General features: G+C 44.0%; 1 protein-coding gene across 12 annotated transcripts in view; it reads left to right on the forward strand.

Moving 5' to 3' along the window:
* Positions 1–1,606: 1,606 nt before the first annotated feature.
* The window catches only part of atxn2 (ataxin 2), a 52,254-nt gene continuing 34,563 nt past the window's right edge, over positions 1,607–19,297 (forward strand). For 5 of the 12 annotated variants that reach the window (XM_061899491.1, XM_061899504.1, XM_061899476.1 and 2 more), the window contains exon 1: positions 1,609–2,293. In XM_061899491.1, the coding sequence (XP_061755475.1) occupies positions 2,199–2,293 (95 nt within the window). In that variant the 5' untranslated portion in view covers positions 1,609–2,198. Of the gene's footprint in view, positions 2,294–19,297 lie in introns of all 12 variants that reach the window. The other 7 variants (XM_061899519.1, XM_061899518.1, XM_061899483.1 and 4 more) reach the window with 4 other exon arrangements.

Genomic DNA, 19,297 nt, shown 5'->3' on the forward strand with positions numbered 1-19,297 from the left:
TTACCGCATGCCTTTGGTAAGCGCAGGAGTGAGAAGAGGTTTTAAATTAATTAGCGCCCCGGCGGCAATTCAAGGAAATACGGTATCTTGTTTTTTTTCTCTATTGTATGATCATCATATGTTAGACTGACCATACGTCCTCTTTTCCCCGGACATGTCCTCTTTTGCGGCGGCTGTCCGGGCGGAATTTCTTAAATGCCTCAAAAGTCCGGTATTTTGAGTTAGGGTTGCGTGTACGGTAGTTTCGATGTACGAAGGTTAAGAAAGGGTTAAATACAAAACAAATTGTGAAGGTGTGTGTGCACGCAGCAGCATTCGTGAGGCATTCGCCAGGCTCCACTTTTTATGATAGATTTATCAGAATTAGAGGCCCATGGCACATTCTAAAAAATAAATAAAAACATAACAAAAGTGAAAAAAAAAGCTTAAAGGTGAAATGTAATTTAGAAAAAGTTGCAATGTTGACTGATATCATTGCTCAAAACATAATATTGAATCAAAATCAATGTTATTATGAATTATTGACCTATCCAAGGTTCCCATTACATCACATCAAATATTCCACTTTGAAAAATATTTTTGGTGGAAGATTTTGCATATTTTGTGCGTTTGCCATTAAAAACATAGTTTTGTTTGACAAAAAAAGGGCGGAAAACAAACAACATAAAAAGAACTAAAGCATTTTGAAATGAGGGATAGATAAGAAGTTGATGTAGACTCCAGAGATTTTAGTGTTAAATATAAAATGTATGTATGCCCTGGCACACCATTATCATCATTTCATGACCCAAGCAAAACACTTTTTACACTTTTATACTGAAATAAATACACCTACAACTTATTAAATAAAAGCAGAAAAAACTACCAGCAGCGGTAAAGTTCAGATCTATGAAGAAAAGAAGAAAGTGAATGAATGTTTATAACTGAATACATTTACATATGCATACAAATTTGTTTGTTTTTTTTAACAATTTTTTTTAATGGATGAAGTAACGTTTATGACAACCTTTTTCCAAAACACAACATGGAATGTTAGATATAACAGGATAATGCATAAGTTTATCATTTCTTTTCAAAACGCTTACAAAAAAGTGGTACCCTAAAAATTTACTAAGGGACCCCATTTTTATGACTTGATGGGGTCCCTGGGACCCCATTTTCAAAGTTCCTAGCGCCAACACTGCTGTCAACATAGGAGAAAAAATGCTTTATTTAAATGAATATATTATTTATAAAGCAAGTTCGAGTATCATTGGCAAATTTTCACAGAGTCCCGGCCTTGGCACGCATATATGTGTCCTCTTTTTGGGATTTCAGAATATGGTCAGCGCCTATCATATGTGAATTTGCATGATGGTAATGATTTTTTTTCAACATGCTTCACAAGTAACACGAAGGAATGTTGCATTTTTACATTCGCACAATATACACATATATGTATGATTATGCATAAATATGAATTGACGTGTAATATTTGACTACAGTACATGCATACAGTCAGCGTAATTGATGCGCATGGGTATGCTGTGCGTTAGCCGGTTCACGTGGATGCCACAACACAGCCGTCCAGTACTTCCTGAAAATAGTCCCATTACGTAGCGCTTTTGTGAAAAATACACGACTGTCCATACATGCTTATTTTTTTAACTTACAAACGTGTCTGTAATTACATGTTTTGCATGACTGTGGGTTATGGTTAACGATCGTATGGTGATGTATGCTAAGACCGCTACGGGCTGTTACGCATGTCAAATATCCCTCCGCTGTTTTTTTTGTCCCCTTTCAGACTGTTTTGGTCTTGTCGATGTTAGCAACGCAAACAGCCCCGGACAGCACGAAACCACATTTTGTGATTAGAAATTCCTTTTGTTTGGATTACACAACACGTTGGCAAGAGGTTCAACGCCCGTGTTTATCACAGGAGAGTCGTCTGTGCGTGTTGTCTTTTTAAGTGGTGTTTTTTTTCTCCCAGTTTTTAATAGAAACTGCACAGGTTGCTAATTTAGCTAGCAAGCCCGCTAGCTTGTTAGCATAGCATCTCCCTCTAGAGGCACGTTGACATTAGCTTGCTAGCCTCGGACTTGCTAACGGCGGCGGCGGCGGCCAACTGTCAACACACAACCACAATCTTCCTCTTACAGGAGAGAATTGCGGTGTCGAGCTGGTCTTTTTAAAACGCCGTCTTTTATGGGAGCGACATGTCAATGAAGGCCGGTGGAAATCGCAGCAAACCCGGCGGTGGCAACGCCGCTGGTGCCGGAGGAAGCGGCGGGGGACGACAGAATCTGGGCAGGTCTGTGCGATTCATGTTTAAAATAAACTACATTAACGGCGAGCTCCGCTGTGGTCTAATCCAGAAATGTGGACACAAAGGTTACTCAAGGTGGGGGTTTTAAGAGATGACATGTACAATTTGTGCTCCAAACCTGAATAGGCGGGTTAGTGAACGTTAAACGGGCCTTGCTAGCGCGGCCTTGCTGCTTGTCCCGGAATTGTTGCAACCAGCAGTCGCCTTTTGCACATTTTATCAATTCCGCATGCATTCTAGTGATTATGTTACATTTTGGCAGACCGTTCTTATACGCATCCATTTGCACTGGAGTCCGGTGAGCGAGCGTTAATTAACCGTTTGACAGCTCATTTTAATTGAATGGCCTCTGCGAGCTAACCATTGCATTTATCACCTGAACGCATCATTTGCATGTTGCTGAATGTGTTTCTGAAACACCCACACAATGCAATGGTAAACGTTTTTATGTAAGTAAACGGAATGTGGCATTTGGGCGTATGTGTGTCTGCGCGAAGAAAGAGGGGTCGGGGTAGGATAATGGAGAGTAATATGCTGCCTGTCAACCTTGACATTGCTGCTCATGTGAAATAATGCCCTTGAAGTACGACTTTTAAGCACATGGGTATCAGGTTTGTGTGGGAAATATCTGCACTGGCTTGGACTTGTGCAATGTTCTTATTACTATTCACTGGTCACCGGCACAGTACGCCCTATTTGCTCATTGCGTAGCATTCCTCTGAGGCCGTCATTTTTTTAAATATATTGAACACGCATTCAGGGATATTAGCTATGTTCTAGTGGGCAGCCTTTGTGACTCAATTTCAGTGGATAATGATTGGTAATGTTTTTGAATAAATTGTCCGACTAAAGGAAAAACGGACATTGATTGTAATGAAGGCGTATGTGTGCTGAATGTGCTGAACAAAAAGGTGCATTCGAGGACATGCTGGATTTAATAAGGTGCATTCTAGGGCATGTAGGAAAAACAAGGTGTACTCTTGGGCATGCTGCAATGAACATGCTACATGCTAGACGAAATATGGTGCATTTGTTGTAGGCACAATACCAATGTGAACAAATTTGTATAATGCACAATCTTTTTGCAAATTGCTTCCAGCTATATATTTGAATAATGTGTGGTGCACATTTTGCAAATCTATGGCCGAAAATACATGTTTTTGGTGTCAAAATAATTTAATAAATACTTATGTAAATCTATTCATTTGTAGTCGGGACAATATAACTGAGTATTGCCCTCAAATCAGTTCAACCTATGCAGTGTACATCCACGACTAAACAACTGACTAAACTACTACCACAACTTGGTTTACTATTTATAAAATATAATAATGTAGGTAGGGTTGGGTATCGTTTGAATTCGAACGATTCCGATTCCTGATGATTCTCGATTCCGATTCTTCTTGTACCATGTCGGGATCAATGTGTTTGCCAGGTAGTCCCTGGAAGGTGGTATGTATTTTGGGTTGAAAGTTTTCACCATATCCCTGCAAACTTAAACATACATGTAATGTGGCTGTTACTGTTTAGCCCAGTATCAATTAGCTTAGCTCCAACGTTATTGCTTAACTAACCTAAATGTTTGAGATTCCACCTCTGAAAAGGGATGTAGTCTATGTGTGCAGTGACCTTTCTGTGGCACTTTTCCGTCTGTGGCACCGACATCTTCCCCATTGCCGCTACGGTGAACGGAGTACGCTGAGCACATCACGGAGCCTGGCTAGCAGGTTGTAAATTGTCTATGAAAAAATACGCGGGCTAATTTGTTAGCTGCCTCAACATCGGCGCAAAACACATTATTTATTGCATATATATTGTTTTACTTACCGCCGGATTCGGACTGCAGTGCACTCACCGTGGTGCCAGGCTGGGCGCCGGAGCCAGAGGAAGAGGCAGAGGAGGACGGTCGGCGCAGCGCGTCGAAGACGGGACAAGCATTTATTTGTACTTCATGAACTCGGAGGTGCTTCATCATGTTCGACGTGCACCCTCCTAAGCACGAAACAGTCCTGTCGCACGTGTTACATTTCGCCGATATTTAATTTTTTTTAGTAAAATAAAGCCACACTTTCGACCGCCGACGCCCGCTATCCATGCTTGACTGACTCGTTCGGCTACATAGGCTCGGCTATGCTAACACTTCCGGCGGCGGGCGCTTCTTCGTTGGTGTTCAGCGGCTTCTTCTTCCGGTCGGCGAAATTATTCTTTTTTTCCGGTCGGCAGACTGGGTATTGAAACTAGGAATCGAAATGTAAACTTTTGAACGATTCCGGGAGAATCTGAAAGTTAGTCCTGGTTCCAATCGATACTTGATACCCAACCCTAAAAGTAGGGTTACTGACTAAACCATCCAGAAAATCTCGTCTTAAATCTCGTCTTGCGATGTGCAAATTGCTTGCGCACAATGGAAATGACGTATAATTTGCAAAGTGCGCGAGATTGGTGAAATGTTTACAACACATTCAACGAGATGCAAGACAAATAAGATGTAGGCTATTGAAGAACATGCTGTAAGGCAGTGGTTCTCAAATGGGGCTACTCGAAGGTATGCCAAGGGGTACATGAGATTTAAAAAAAATATTCTAAAAATAGCAACAATTCAAAAGTACTTTATAAATATATATTTTTTAATAATACTTCAACAAAATATGAATGTAAGTTCATAAACTGAAAAAAAATACAACACTAAAATATTCAGTGTTGACAGCTAGATATATTTTGGACATGTTCCATAAATATTGATGTGAAAGATAAATTTTTTGGTGAAATGTTTAGAATTAAGTTCATGAATCCAGATGGATCTCTATTACAATCCCCAAAGAGGGCACTTTAATTTGATGATTACTTCTATGTGTAGGAATCTTTCTTTATAATTGAATCACTTGTTTATTTTTTAACTAGTTTTTAGTTATTTTTATATCTTTTTTTTTCTCCAAATAGTTCAAGAAAGACCACTACAAATGAGCAATATCTTGCACTGTTATACAATTTAATAAAACAGAAACTGATGACATAGTGCTGTATTTTACTTTATCTCTTTTTTTATAACCAAAAATGCTTTGCTCTGATTAGGGGCTACTTGAATTAAAAAAAAAAAAAATGTTAACACGGGGTACATCACTGAAAAAAGGTTGAGAACCACTCCTGTAAGGAATGCTGGTCATTGTAGGACAGGCTGCAAGAAATAAGGTGGATTTAGTGACATGTTGAAAGAAATAAGGTACATTCCAGGACATGACAGAATAAATATTTTAGGACATTCTGTATGAGACAAAATATAGTGCATTCTAGGATGCAGTAGGAAATACAGTCGACCCAATGCCACATCACGTTTCAAAGTTTGCAGCGTCACTCTACTGCACTTTTTATTCTTATATGGGGAAATAACTCCAACAAGTACACTTCATTTATTAACGGTGTTACAAAAAAGATCAGTCAGAATTACACATAATGTTGGATATAGAGAACATACAAACCCCTTATTTATTGAATCAAAAATATTGAAATTCCACGACATAGTGAATTTGCAAACATCTAAAATCATACACAAAGCAAACTATAATCTGCTACCCAAGAATAAACAACAATTTTTCTCAACAAAAGAGGAGAAATATAATCCTAGAGAAAAATGTAATTTAAAATATTTGTAAGCACGTACAACACTTAAGCTCTTCAGTATATCAGTATGCGGAATTAAATTATGGAATGAATTAAGCAAATAAATCAAACAATGCACTAATATGATCCACTTCTTAAAACTCTTCAAACTTAGCACTTACAAAGTAAAAAGAAGGTTAACCATGATAAACATATGAATTTATCTCATCCATCCATTCATTTTCAAGATAATCTTACTCATCTCACAATATGAAATATAACTTACTTCACCAATTCTTTATTTATTTATTTTTAATTTTACTTATGGAGTATATTGTGAATAAATTGAGAACAGGTAGTGGACAAAAGTTTTAGCAACTGCTACGTAAAGGAAAAGGGGTAGGATTAAACAAGCTGTGCTTCTTCCTACTCCTTTTTGAACATGTTGAATAGAACAGTGTTTCTCAACCACTGTGCCGTGGCACACTTGTGTGCCGTGAAATACCGTCTGGTGCGCCGTAGGAGATTATCCAATTTAACCTTTCAATAAATATTTTTTGCAAACCAATAATTATAGTCTGCCAATTATGTGTTGTTGTTGAGTGTCTGTACTGAGAGAGTAACCGTGTAAATACTCTTCCATATCAGTAGGTGGCAGCCAGTAGCTAATTGCTTCGTAGATGTCGGCAACAGCGGGAGGCAGTGCGAAGGTAAAAGGTGTCTAACTCTTAAACCAAAAAATAAACAAAAGGCGAGTGCCTCTAAGAAAATGAATTGAAGTTTAGGAAAGGCTATTCAGAACGAAACTAAAACTGAACTGGCTGCAAAGTATGCAAAAACAGATTGCTGGACGACAGCAAAGACTTACTGCGGTCAAAAACGGCATCCACAATGTACATCCGAACACGACATGACAATCAACGTCACCACAAAGAAGGATAAAAACAACTGAAATTCTCTTGATTGCTAAAACAAGAGCTGCTACCTTACCGTGGTAGAGGAGTTTGCGTGTCCCAATGATCCTAGGAGCTATGTTGTCTGGGGGCTTTCATGCCCCCTGGTAGGGTCTCCCAAGACAAACAGGTCCTAGGTGAGTGATCAGACAAAGAGCAGCTCAAAGACTTCTATGGAATTACAACAAAATGAACTCAGATTTCCCTCGCCCGGACGCGGGTCACCGGGGCCCCGCTCTGGAGCCAGGCCCGGAGTTGGGGCACGATGGCGAGCGCCTGGTGGCCGGGCGTGTCCCCATGGGGCCCGGCTGGGCACAGCCCGAAGAGGTAACGTGGGTCATCCCTCAAATGGGCTCACCACTCATAGGAGGGGCCATAGAGGTCGGGTGCCGTGTGAGCTGGGCGGCAGCCGAAGGCAGGGCACTTGGCGGTCCGATCCTCGGCTACAGAAGCTAGCTCTTGGGACGTGGAACGTCACCTCACTGGGGGGGAAGGAGCCTGAGCTAGTCCGCGAGGTAGAGAAGTTCCGGCTGGATATAGTCGGACTCACCTCGACGCACAGCAAGGGCTCTGGAACCAGTTCTCTCGAGAGGGACTGGACCCTCTTCCACTCTGGCGTTGCCGACAGTGAGAGGCGACGGGCTGGGGTGGCAATTCTCGTTGCCCCCCGGCTCAAAGCCTGCACGTTTGAGTTCAACCCAGTGGACGAGAGGGTAGCTTCCCTTCGCCTTCGGGTGGGGGGACGGGTCCTGACTGTTGTTTGTGCTTACGCACCAAACAGCAGTTCAGAATACCCACCCTTTTTGGGTACACTCGAGGGAGTACTGGAAAGTGCTCCCCCGGGTGATTCCCTTGTCCTACTGGGAGACTTCAACGCTCATGTTGGCAATGACAGTGAAACCTGGAGAGGCGTGATTGGGAAGAATGGTCTCCCGGATCTAAACCCGAGTGGTGTTTTGTTATTGGACTTTTGTGCTCGTCACGGATTGTCCATAACAAACACCATGTTCAAACATAAGGGTGTCCATATGTGCACTTGGCACCAGGACACCCTAGGCCGCAGTTCCATGATTGACTTTGTAGTCGTATCATCGGATTTGCGGCCTCATGTTCTGGACACTCGGGTGAAGAGAGGGGCGGAGCTTTCTACCGATCACCACCTGGTGGTGAGTTGGCTGCGATGGTGGGGGAGGATGCCGGACAGACCTGGCAGGCCCAAACGCATTGTGAGGGTCTGCTGAGAACGTCTGGCAGAGTCTCCTGTCAGAGAGAGTTTCAATTCACACCTCCGGGAGAACTTTGAACATGTCACGAGGGAGTTGCGGGACATTGAGTCCGAGTGGACCATGTTCCGAACCTCTATTGTCGAGGCGGCTGATTGGAGCTGTGGCCGCAAGGTTGTTGGTGCCTGTCGTGGCGGTAATCCCAGAACCCGTTGGTGGACACCAGCAGTGAGGGATGCCGTCAAGCTGAAGAAGGAGTCCTATCGGGTTCTTTTGGCTCATAGGACTCCGGAGGCAGTGGACGGGTACCGACGGGCCAAGCGGTGTGCAGCTTTAGCGGTAGCCGAGGCAAAAACTCGGACATGGGAAGAGTTCGGGGAAGCCATGGAAAACGACTTCCGGACGGCTTCGAAGCAATTCTGGACCACCATACGCCGCCTCAGGAAGGGGAAGCAGTGCACTATCAACACCGTGTATGGTGCGGATGGTGTTCTGCTGACTTCGACTGCGGATGTTGTGGATCGGTGGAGGGAATACTTCGAAGACCTCCTCAATCCCACCAACACGTCTGCCTTTGAGGAAGCGGTGCCTGGGGAATCTGTGGTGGACTCTCCTATTTCTGGGGCTGAGGTCGCTGAGGTAGTTAAAAAGCTCCTCGGCGGCAAGGCCCCGGGGGTGGATGAGATCCGCCAGGAGTTCCTTAAGGCTCTGGATGCTGTGGGGCTGTCTTGGTTGACAAGACTCTGCAGCATCGCGTGGACATCGGGGGCGGTACCTCTGGATTGGCAGACCGGGGTGGTGGTCCCTCTCTTTAAGAAGGGGGACCGAAGGGTGTGTTCCAACTATCGTGGAATCACACTCCTCAGCCTTCCCGGTAAGGTTTATTCAGGTGTACTGGAGAGGAGGCTGCGCCGGATAGTCGAACCTTGGATCCAGGAGGAACAGTGTGGTTTTCGTCCTGGTCGTGGAACTGTGGACCAGCTCTATACTCTCGGCAGGGTTCTTGAGGGGGCATGGGAGTTTGCCCAACCAGTCTACATGTGCTTTGTGGACTTGGCGAAGGCATTCGACCGTGTCCCTCGGGAAGTCCTGTGGGGAGTGCTCAGAGAGTATGGGGTACCGAACTGTCTTATTGTGGCAGTCCGCTCCCTGTATGATCAGTGCCAGAGCTTGGTCCGCATTGCTGGCAGTAAGTCGGACACGTTTCCAGTGAGGGTTGGACTCCGCCAAGGCTGTCCTTTGTCACCGATTCTGTTCATAACTTTTATGGACAGAATTTCTAGGCGCAGCCAAGGCGTTGAGGGGATCCGGTTTGGTGGCCACGGGATTAGATCTCTGCTTTTTGCAGATGATGTAGTCCTGATGGCTTCATCTGGCCGGGATCTTCAGCTCTCACTGGATCGGTTCGCAGCCGAGTGTGAAGCGACCGGAATGAGAATCAGCACCTCCAAGTCCGAGTCCATGGTTCTCGCCCGGAAAAGGGTGGAGTGCCATCTCCGGGTTGGGGAGGAGACCCTGCCCCAAGTGGAGGAGTTCAAGTACCTAGGAGTCTTGTTCACGAATCGGGGAGGAATGGATCGTGAGATCGACAGGCGGATCGGTGCGGCGTCTACAGTAATGCGGACGTTGTATCGATCCGTTGTGGTGAAGAAGGAGCTGAGCCAGAAGGCAAAGCTCTCAATTTACCGGTCGATCTACGTTCCCATCCTCACCTATGGTCATGAGCTCTGGGTCATGACCGAAAGGATAAGATCACGGGTACAAGCGGCCGAAATGAGTTTCCTCCGCCGGGTGGCGGGGCTCTCCCTTAGAGATAGGGTGAGAAGCTCTGCCATCCGGGAGGAGCTCAACGTAAAGCCGCTGCTCCTCCACATCGAGAGGAGCCAGATGAGGTGGTTCGGGCATCTGGTCAGGATGCCACCCGAACGCCTCCCTAGGGAGGTGTTTAGGGCACGTCCAGCTGGTAGGAGGCCACGGGGAAGACCCAGGACACGTTGGGAAGACTATGTCTCCCGGCTGGCCTGGGAACGCCTCGGGATCCCCCGGGAAGAGCTAGACGAAGTGGCTGAAGAGAGGGAAGTCTGGGCTTCCCTGCTTAGGCTGCTGCCCCCGCGACCCGACCTCGGATAAGCGGAAGATGATGGATGGATGGATGGATGGCTAAAACAAAGTAGATGCGGGAAAATATTGCTCAAAGGAAGACATGAAATGCTAAAGAAAAATTACCAAAAAAAGAGAAAAAGCCACTAAAATAGGAGCGCAAGACAAGAACTAAAACGCTACACACAGGGAACCAGCAAAAATCTCAAAATAAGTCACGGCGTGATGTGACAGGTCGTGACAGTACACCTACTTTGAGACAAGAGCTATATTGATGCATGGTTGGTTATGGTTTAAAGTCATATTCAACAATTGCAACAACAACAATTTCCTTTCAAATGAGTTTCGTTTTTTATTGATTTCTGCTGGTGATTTGCCTCCGGATTTTTTCAACGCAAAAAATGTGCATTGGCTCAATAAAGGTTGGAAAACACTGGGATAGAGAACCTGAAAATTGTAATGTGTCATGTGTATGCATGCATGTTCAAAATAAACTCAAAGTCAACTAAACTTTTTTCCTTAAAACAAAACAAATCATGTTTCAAGCATAAAAATGGCTAAATAAACACAAAATATAAATATTAAAGTATGGCTGCACGATGTTTTGAAAAAATGTATTTGCGATTTTTTTTGTTGTTGTCAAATTGCAATTCCATCCATCCATCCATCCATTTCCTACCGCTTGTCCCATTCGGGGTCGCGGGTAGTCACTGGAGCCTATCTCAGCTGCATTCGGGCGGAAGGCGGCGTACACCCTGGACAAGTTGCCACCTCATCGCAGGGCCAACACAGATAGACAGACAACATACACACTCGCATTCACACACTAGGGCCAATTAAGTGTTGCCAATCAACCTATCGTCAGGGGCATGTTTTTGGAGATGGGAGGAAGCCGGAGTACCGGAGGGAACCCACACAGTCACGGGGAGAACATGCAAACGCCACACAGAAAGATTCTGAGCCCGGGACTCAACTCAGGACCTTTGTTTGTGAGGCAGATGCACTAACCCCTCTACCACCTTGATGCCCCAAAAATGTGATTCAATTTACTATTATATTTTATACATAAAAATGCATAAAACTGTGAAATAGACGAGTGAATGAATAGACTGTCAATCAACATATTCTTGTCTCAAGGTGCCACACATTAGAACAATATGCAATAATTTACTTTAAAAATATTTGGCTTTATGCAGACGACTCAGAGATTTTGTCAACTCTTAATTTGAAAAAATAACTGATACAAATTATGCAGTGTTTATAATGTACGGTAATCATATTATAATAATAATATGATTACCGGAGTACATCCTGGACAAGTCGCCACCTCTTAGCAGGGCCAACACGGATAGACAGACAACATTCACAACAAATTAAACAGACTCTTATTTCTGTAAGCAAAACTTTAACTTAAATACATATTGAATTTTTTTAAAGTGTAATTTTTCCTCAGTTGGAAAAATGGCATTCTTGCATGTTACGCGTATTGATCAGCATAAATTTGCCATCCAATTTGAAGCTGAAATATTACCACAACAGGGCATTTGGCATTGTAATCATATTATTTTTCTCCTAATTTTTGTTAGTTTGCAGCACATCTCACTGGTAAGTCTCAGGTAGGGAGGCTGTTATGTATCGCATGAATTAAAACCTTAATGTCTATCAATCGGTCAGCCCTAGTATTGGCCACAATATTCAACCCAATCAGGGTTTCCCCAACGTTTGATTGTGACGCAGAGCCAGAGCAAAATAAAAGCTACTAAATATTAAAAATGAGTATTTTTTTAAGTGGAAACAATTAAAGTAATATAATTAATGAATACAGCCTATTATTTACATGCTAATGCACCAAAAATTCGGACACTGAAAAAGCACTGCCAAAACATGAAGTTGTGATGATCTGGGCAAGACGGACGCGATTGTCTAGAGTTAAAGACTCTTGTCTTGGGGTTGGCACTTCCGAGACATGAGTGGGAAGTGACGTGTGTTGTGGGGGTCAAAGGTTGTTTGAGAGTTGCTGGGAAAATAAGATACACTGGGTTTAAAACCTTTTGGAGTAGAACGCTGCATTTTTGTGAAAAAAAAAAAGAATGACATACTGGGATTCTGTGCGCGCCTTTATTTCTTTGAATGTTACGATTCTTTGAATGACGGTCGCTGTATTGTTACACTAAGACTGTGCATACATGCTGCTTCTGTCGAGATAGTAAGCAGGGAAGGGAGAACAAAAAAACACCACTAGAGAAAAAGATTAAAGCCATTGCTCGTCACCAGAGTACTATTGCAGCTGTTTTTTCTGCATCCACTAATAATGATCAGACTGGCGATAGCACGGTACCTCAGCCTCCCCTGTAAAGACTTAGGTCTACACCCTCCCTCCCCCAAAAAGTTAATTTTTACAATGTCTTCACTTTTGAGATGATAATTTAATGTACTGCAACAGTTGCACTACTCTTAACAAAATAGGCACATCCATTGCGGTTAAGAATGTTTTGTTTACTTTAAAATTGACACTTGTATTCATATTTTTAGTACCTTTCTTCCTTTGAATTCTACTAATGTCTCGTTATTTATGTTGTTACAAAATGCTATTTTATTAGGATTGTGTATGTCATACACTTGTGACAGTTTTAAGCTCAGAATCATTTCTAACATAATTCAAAAAAACTCATTACAACCATATCATACCATGTTACCAGCAAATTAATTCACTACACTTTTAGAAAAACAAGAATATGAGAACGATAAAAAAATACATATTTTTGAAAGGCCGCAGCTGTTTGCAACTTGTTTTTTTTTCAAACAAAAAATATAACAACAACACCACCAGCTAGCTTATGTTACCAATACTAGTTATGTTTTACGTGCTAAAAAACGTACAAGGTCTGGATATAATGCTTAAAATCATTTTGAAATTAAGTGCTCCCGATGCATCTCCGTAAAGGTTGCAAACAGACCCTTTTTTTTGGGACTCTCTGACTTTTCCTAAGACCCGACTAAATTTACCACCTGGGAGTCCTGGGGACTCACTACATTTAAAACCTATCAACAGCACTGGTCATTCTGTCATGTGTATTAGTGTCATTACGATCTATGTAATGTAATTGCATGTAAAGTGCTCTTGTGTTATGTGACTGTATGTGTAACTTAGTGCGTCATATGACTTGACTACAAAAAACTGTGGGACAGGGATGTTTAATTGAGGGTTGCATTAGGGCTTATGATAGCACAGTGTTTACATGTATGAGTGTACATGTGTGTTACTGTGTACGTTCTTTGAGTGTTACACAATCAATTGTGTTATTTAGGACACTGTATATTCCTCCTAAATTTTTTCTGTGCTACTAAAAGTTTTGTGTTCCTAAATGTTTTATTTTAGTAGCATCGGACTCCTAGTAAAAAAAAAAAGCTAAGGCTACAGCCCTGCAACCCAGCGCTTGTCTCAAAGTTACGAATCTGTCTTGAAGACTTTCCTGCCTTGTTCTCACAGGCCAGAGACTGTTAACCTTAGAGACCTGCTGTGCATGTATGTATACGGCCGTTTATATGTATGTGTATATATATATATATATATATATATATATATATATATATATATATATATATATATATATATATATATATATATATATATTAGGGCTGTAACGATACTCAAAATTTCGGTTCAGTACGTACCTCGATTCAGAGGTCACGGTTCGGTTCATTTTCGGTACAGTAAGAAAACAAAATATACATTTTTTGGTTTTTTTTTTTTTAACCAAATTTGGAAAATCTTCTACCAAAAATATTTTCCTAGTGGAATATTTGATGTGAAGAAATGGGAACCTTGAATAGGTCAATAATTCATAATAACATTGATTTTGATTCAATATTATGTTGTGAGCAATGACAGTTTGAAAGAAAAAAAACATCTTTGTTTCATTAGTCAACATTGCAACATTTTCTAAATTACACTTAATTTTTTTTATGTCCCTTTTTGTTATGTTTTTGTTTATTTTAATCTTATTTATAGAATGTGCCGTGGCCCTTTAAAACATTAGCAAATGGCCTCCGGGGCACACTTTTGACACCCCTGCTTTAGATAATAAAAAATTAAATCTGATAAATCTATGAATAAAACGCAGAGCCTGGCGACGCATGCGCGTTTATCATAAGTCTCTCGCTCTCTCTGTCTCTGCCCCTCCCTCACGAATGTTTCAGTGCACACAATTTGTTTTATTTTTAACCCCTTCTTAACCCTGAACGTACATTGAAAATACACGCAACCCTAACTCAAAATGCCGGACTTTTGAGACATTTAAGAAACTTCGCCCAGACAGCTCCGCAAGAGAGGACATGTCCGGTGAAAAGAGGACGTATGGTGACTCTATCATAGCTCGGTCGCTGCTAGCATGCCGTGTGTTGTGCCTTGGTGTGCTTTGTTTACACAACGTGCACTACGCTACTTAATATGTCCGTGTGGAAACTCGTTCGGTACACCTCCGAACCGAACCAAAACCCCCGTACCGAAACGGTTCAATACAAATACACATACCGTTACACCCCTATTAATTTCCAATTATTACAAGTACAAAACATTTAAATGCCTTACTTACCTATCAAGGATAAAATTAACAAGTTTGGCTTCAGATGAAAACATCTTCTCCGCTTTCAGTCGTCTCCATCTTTCAAAGGCATCCCCAATACAAATCCTCGTTTTGTTCCTGGCTTTGCCATGAATAAGTTGAGAATCGGAACGAGGCCTTTTAGATATACCAAGGTCTGACATGTTTAGTAACATTACCAGTGGCGGTTGCTAGACAAAGATGGCGATGCGTAACTGGCAACATGGATGTAACACAATCACAGACTTTCTAATTGATTAAAACGGTGGAGGGCGGAACATCAAAATTAAAAGAATAACAAGATTTTGGGGCTGTAAACATAATTTTGGAATGAGCATATCCCGGCTGGACTACTGTTATTAGTTAAAGAGGTATTCAAAAAGAACATGATTTATTAATGCCTTCTGACATATCAGGGCCATTTAATGATGACTTGACCTACAATTCTTACATATGGTTAATTTAAGCCCCATCCCCTACCTAGACTGTACAATTTATCTTTTGGTGTCTTCCTCTACAACCTGTATTTCCTGTACTCCATCACCACATGCTGCACATTTTTCAACATTTATCTGTTTCTGCTTTGTCTAATAAGTGTAATGTTGACCTCAGTCCATTGTGTCCTAACCTAAGTTGTGTATACACCAGCTCCTCTCTCATACACTTTCTTTTATATTATTTCCCTTTTATTGATTATGTAAGTCTGCCTTTCCTCCCTGAATCACAGTTTCTGTCAAACGACCGTTCAACTCCACAATACACGCCACTTCCCATCCTTGTCCCGGAAGTCACTAATAATTAGGGATGTAATAGTTTAAAATCTTACCATTATATATTATTGCGGTATTAAAGAGGAATAGTTTTCCTCCGATACCAATAATTTAGTACCGGCACCAAAATGTAAATCAATACTTTTCGATACTTTTCCAAGTAAGGGGAACTACGAAAATGTCAATATTGGTTTTAGTGTAACAGAAAATCTTGCACTACATTAACCACTCACGATCAAAATTCAATTTCACAAGGTTAAAATATAAATTAAAAGGCATTGAAATGGCATGGACTCTGACAGGAACATCTTCCATGTGCTTCTCGACTACAGCAGGACAGGTGTAACAACTCCGTTATTACCTGTCACTTTCTATAACTCCTTGTGCAGAACTGAATGCTTATTAAAATGTTTACTTAAGTTTGAAGCAAAGGTGGTAATACTAATTGTCACATTTGGCGAGGCCTGTTTTAAAGCAGCTGTGTGTGTGTGTGTGTGTGTGTGTGTGTGTGTGTGTGTGTGTGTGTGTGTGTGTGTGTGTGTGTGTGTGTGTGTGTGTGTGTGTGTGTGTGCGCGGCCCTATTTTGTAGCAGGGCTCTAATCAACCGATTCATGACTTTCCAACCGGACATCGACCTATCCTAGATATAGATCAATCCAAAAGGTCGCCCGACGATGTAGTCTTATCTGTAAAGTTGAAATCGGTTTTCGATTTGTACTGATACATTTTTACACCCCTTGTGGTTGTCCATTTAAATAAGGTGTTTTGTTGCCACACAAACATGTCGCGTTGGAGTTACGACAGAGAACTGTCAGTGGATGCTATCTTGCTTCATAGCAACTTTATAGAATATTATGGATTTGGGGCAGCATGGCTCTGCTGGTGGAGTGGCTGTAAGGGTTTCCAGGTTTGATTCCTGCTTCCGCCACCCTCGTCACTGCTGTTGGGTCTCTGAGTAAGACACACTAGCATTGGTTTAAATGTAGCTTAAGATGTAGATAAAGGGTTTCAATATGTAAAGTGCTTTGAGTCACTAGAAAAAAAGTGCTCTACAAATATAATTTACTTCACTTATTTTATTACTCTCCTCTCTGAGCTGCTACCTTACCGTGGAAGAGGAGTTTGCGTGTCCCAATGATCCTAGGAGCTATGTTGCCTGGGGGCTTTCATGCCCCCTGGTAGGGTCTCCCAAGACAAACAGGTCCTAGGTGAGTGATCAGACAAAGAGCAGCTCAAAGACTTCTATGGAATTACAACAAAATGAACTCAGATTTCCCTTGCCCGGACGCGGGTCGCCGGGGCCCCGCTCTGGAGCCAGGCCCGCAGTAGGGGCACGATGGCGAGCGCCTGGTGGCCGGGCCTGTCCCCATGGGGCTCCTTACCCCCCAGTGAGGTGACGTTCCACGTCCCAAGAGCTAGCTTCTGTAGCCGAGGATCGGACCGCCAAGTGCCCTGCCTTCGGCTATTGCCCAGCTCACAATGCACCCGACCTCTATGGCCCCTCCTATGAGTGGTGAGCCCATTGGAGGGATGACCCACGTTGCCTCTTCGGGCTGTGCCCGGCCGGGCCCCATGGGGACAGGCCCGGCCCGGCCGGGCACAGCCCGAAGAGGCAACGTGGGTCATCCCTCCAATGGGCTCACCACTCATAGGAGGGGCCATAGAGGTCGGGTGCATTGTGAGCTGGGCAATAGCCGAAGGCAGGGCACTTGGCGGTCCGATCCTCGGCTACAGAAGCTAGCTCTTGGGACGTGGAACGTCACCTCACTGGGGGATAAGGAGCCTGAGCTAGTGCGCGAGGTAGAGAAGTTCCGGCTGGATATAGTCGGACTCACCTCGACGCACAGCAAGGGCTCTGGAACCAGTTCTTTCGAGAGGGACTGGACTCTCTTTCACTCTGGCGTTGCCGGCAGTGAGAGGCGACGGGCTGGGGTGGAAATTCTCATTGCCCCCCGGCTCAAAGCCTGCACGTTGGATTTCAACCCAGTGGACGAGAGGGTAGCTTCCCTCCGCCTTCGGGTGGGGAGGACGGATCCTGACTGTTGTTTGTGCTTACGCACCAAACAGCAGTTCAGAGTACCCACCCTTTTTGGGTACACTCGAGGGAGTACTGGAAAGTGCTCCCCCGGGTGATTCCCTTGTCCTACTGGGGGACTTCAACGCTCATGTTGGCAACGACAGTGAAACCTAGAGAGGCGTGATTGGGAAGAATGGTCGCCCGGATCTAAATCCGAGTGGTGTTTTGTTATTGGACTTTTGTGCTCGTCATGGATTGTCCATAACAAACACCATGTTCAAACATAAGGGTGTCCATATGTGCACTTGGCACCAGGACACCCTAGGCCGCAGTTCCATGATCAACTTTGTAGTTGTGTCATCGGAAGCGATTCTGGACCACCATACGCTGCCTCAGGAAGGGGAAGCAGTGCACTATCAACACCGTGTATGGTGCGGATGGTGTTCTGCTGACTTCGACTGCGGATGTTGTGGATCGGTGGAAGGAATACTTCGAAGACCTCCTCAATCCCACCAACATGTCTTCCTTTGAGGAAGCGGTGCCTGGGGAATCTGTGGTGGGCTCTCCTATTTCTGGGGCTGAGGTTGCTGAGGTAGTCAAAAAGCTCCTCGGCGGCAAGGCCCCGGGGGTAGATGAGATCCGCCCGGAGTTCCTTAAGGCTCTGGATGCTGTGGGGCTGTCTTGGTTGACAAGACTCTGCAGCATCGCGTGGACATCGGGGGCGGTACCTCTGGATTGGCAGACCGGGGTGGTGGTCCCTCTCTTTAAGTAGGGGGACCGGAGGGTGTGTTCCAACTATCGTGGGATCACACTCCTCAGCCTTCCCGGTAAGGTTTATTCAGGTGTACTGGAGAGGAGGCTGCGCCGGATAGTCGAACCTCGGATCCAGGAGGAACAGTGTGGTTTTCGTCCTGGTCGTGGAACTGTGGACCAGCTCTATACTCTCGGCAGGGTTCTTGAGGGGGCATGGGAGTTTGCCCAACCAGTCTACATGTGCTTTGTGGACTTGGAGAAGGCATTCGACCGTGTCTCTCGGGAAGTCCTGTGGGGAGTGCTCAAAGAGTATGGGGTACCGGACTGTCTTATTGTGGCGGTCCGCTCCCTGTATGATCGGTGTCAGAGCTTGGTCCGCATTGCTGGCAGTAAGTCAGACACGTTTCCGGTGAGGGTTGGACTCCGCCAAGGCTGTCCTTTGTTACCGATTCTGTTCATAACTTTTATGGACAGAATTTCTAGGCGCAGCCAAGGCGTTGAGGGGTTCCGGTTTGGTGGCCGCGGGATTGGGTCTCTGCTTTTTGCAGATGATGTGGTCCTGATGGCTTCATCTGGCTGGGATCTTCAGCTCTCACTGGATCGGTTCGCAGCCGAGTGTGAAACGACCGGAATGAGAATCAGCACCTCCAAGTCCGAGTCCATGGTTCTCGCCCGGAAAAGGGTGGAGTGCCATCTCCGGGTTGGGGAGGAGACCCTGCCCCAAGTGGAGGAGTTCAAGTACCTAGGAGTCTTGTTCACGAGTGAGGGAAGAGTGGATCGTGAGATCGACAGGCGGATCGGTGCGGCGTCTTCAGTAATGTGAACGTTGTATCGATCCGTTGTGGGGTAGAAGGAGCTGAGCCGGAAGGCAAAGCTCTCAATTTACCAATCGATCTACGTTCCCATCCTCACCTATGGTCATGAGCTTTGGGTCATGACCGAAAGGATAAGATCACGGGTACAAGTGGCTGA

This window comes from Nerophis ophidion, linkage group LG01, assembly GCF_033978795.1.
Source record: "Nerophis ophidion isolate RoL-2023_Sa linkage group LG01, RoL_Noph_v1.0, whole genome shotgun sequence".
Taxonomy (NCBI): domain Eukaryota; kingdom Metazoa; phylum Chordata; class Actinopteri; order Syngnathiformes; family Syngnathidae; genus Nerophis; species Nerophis ophidion.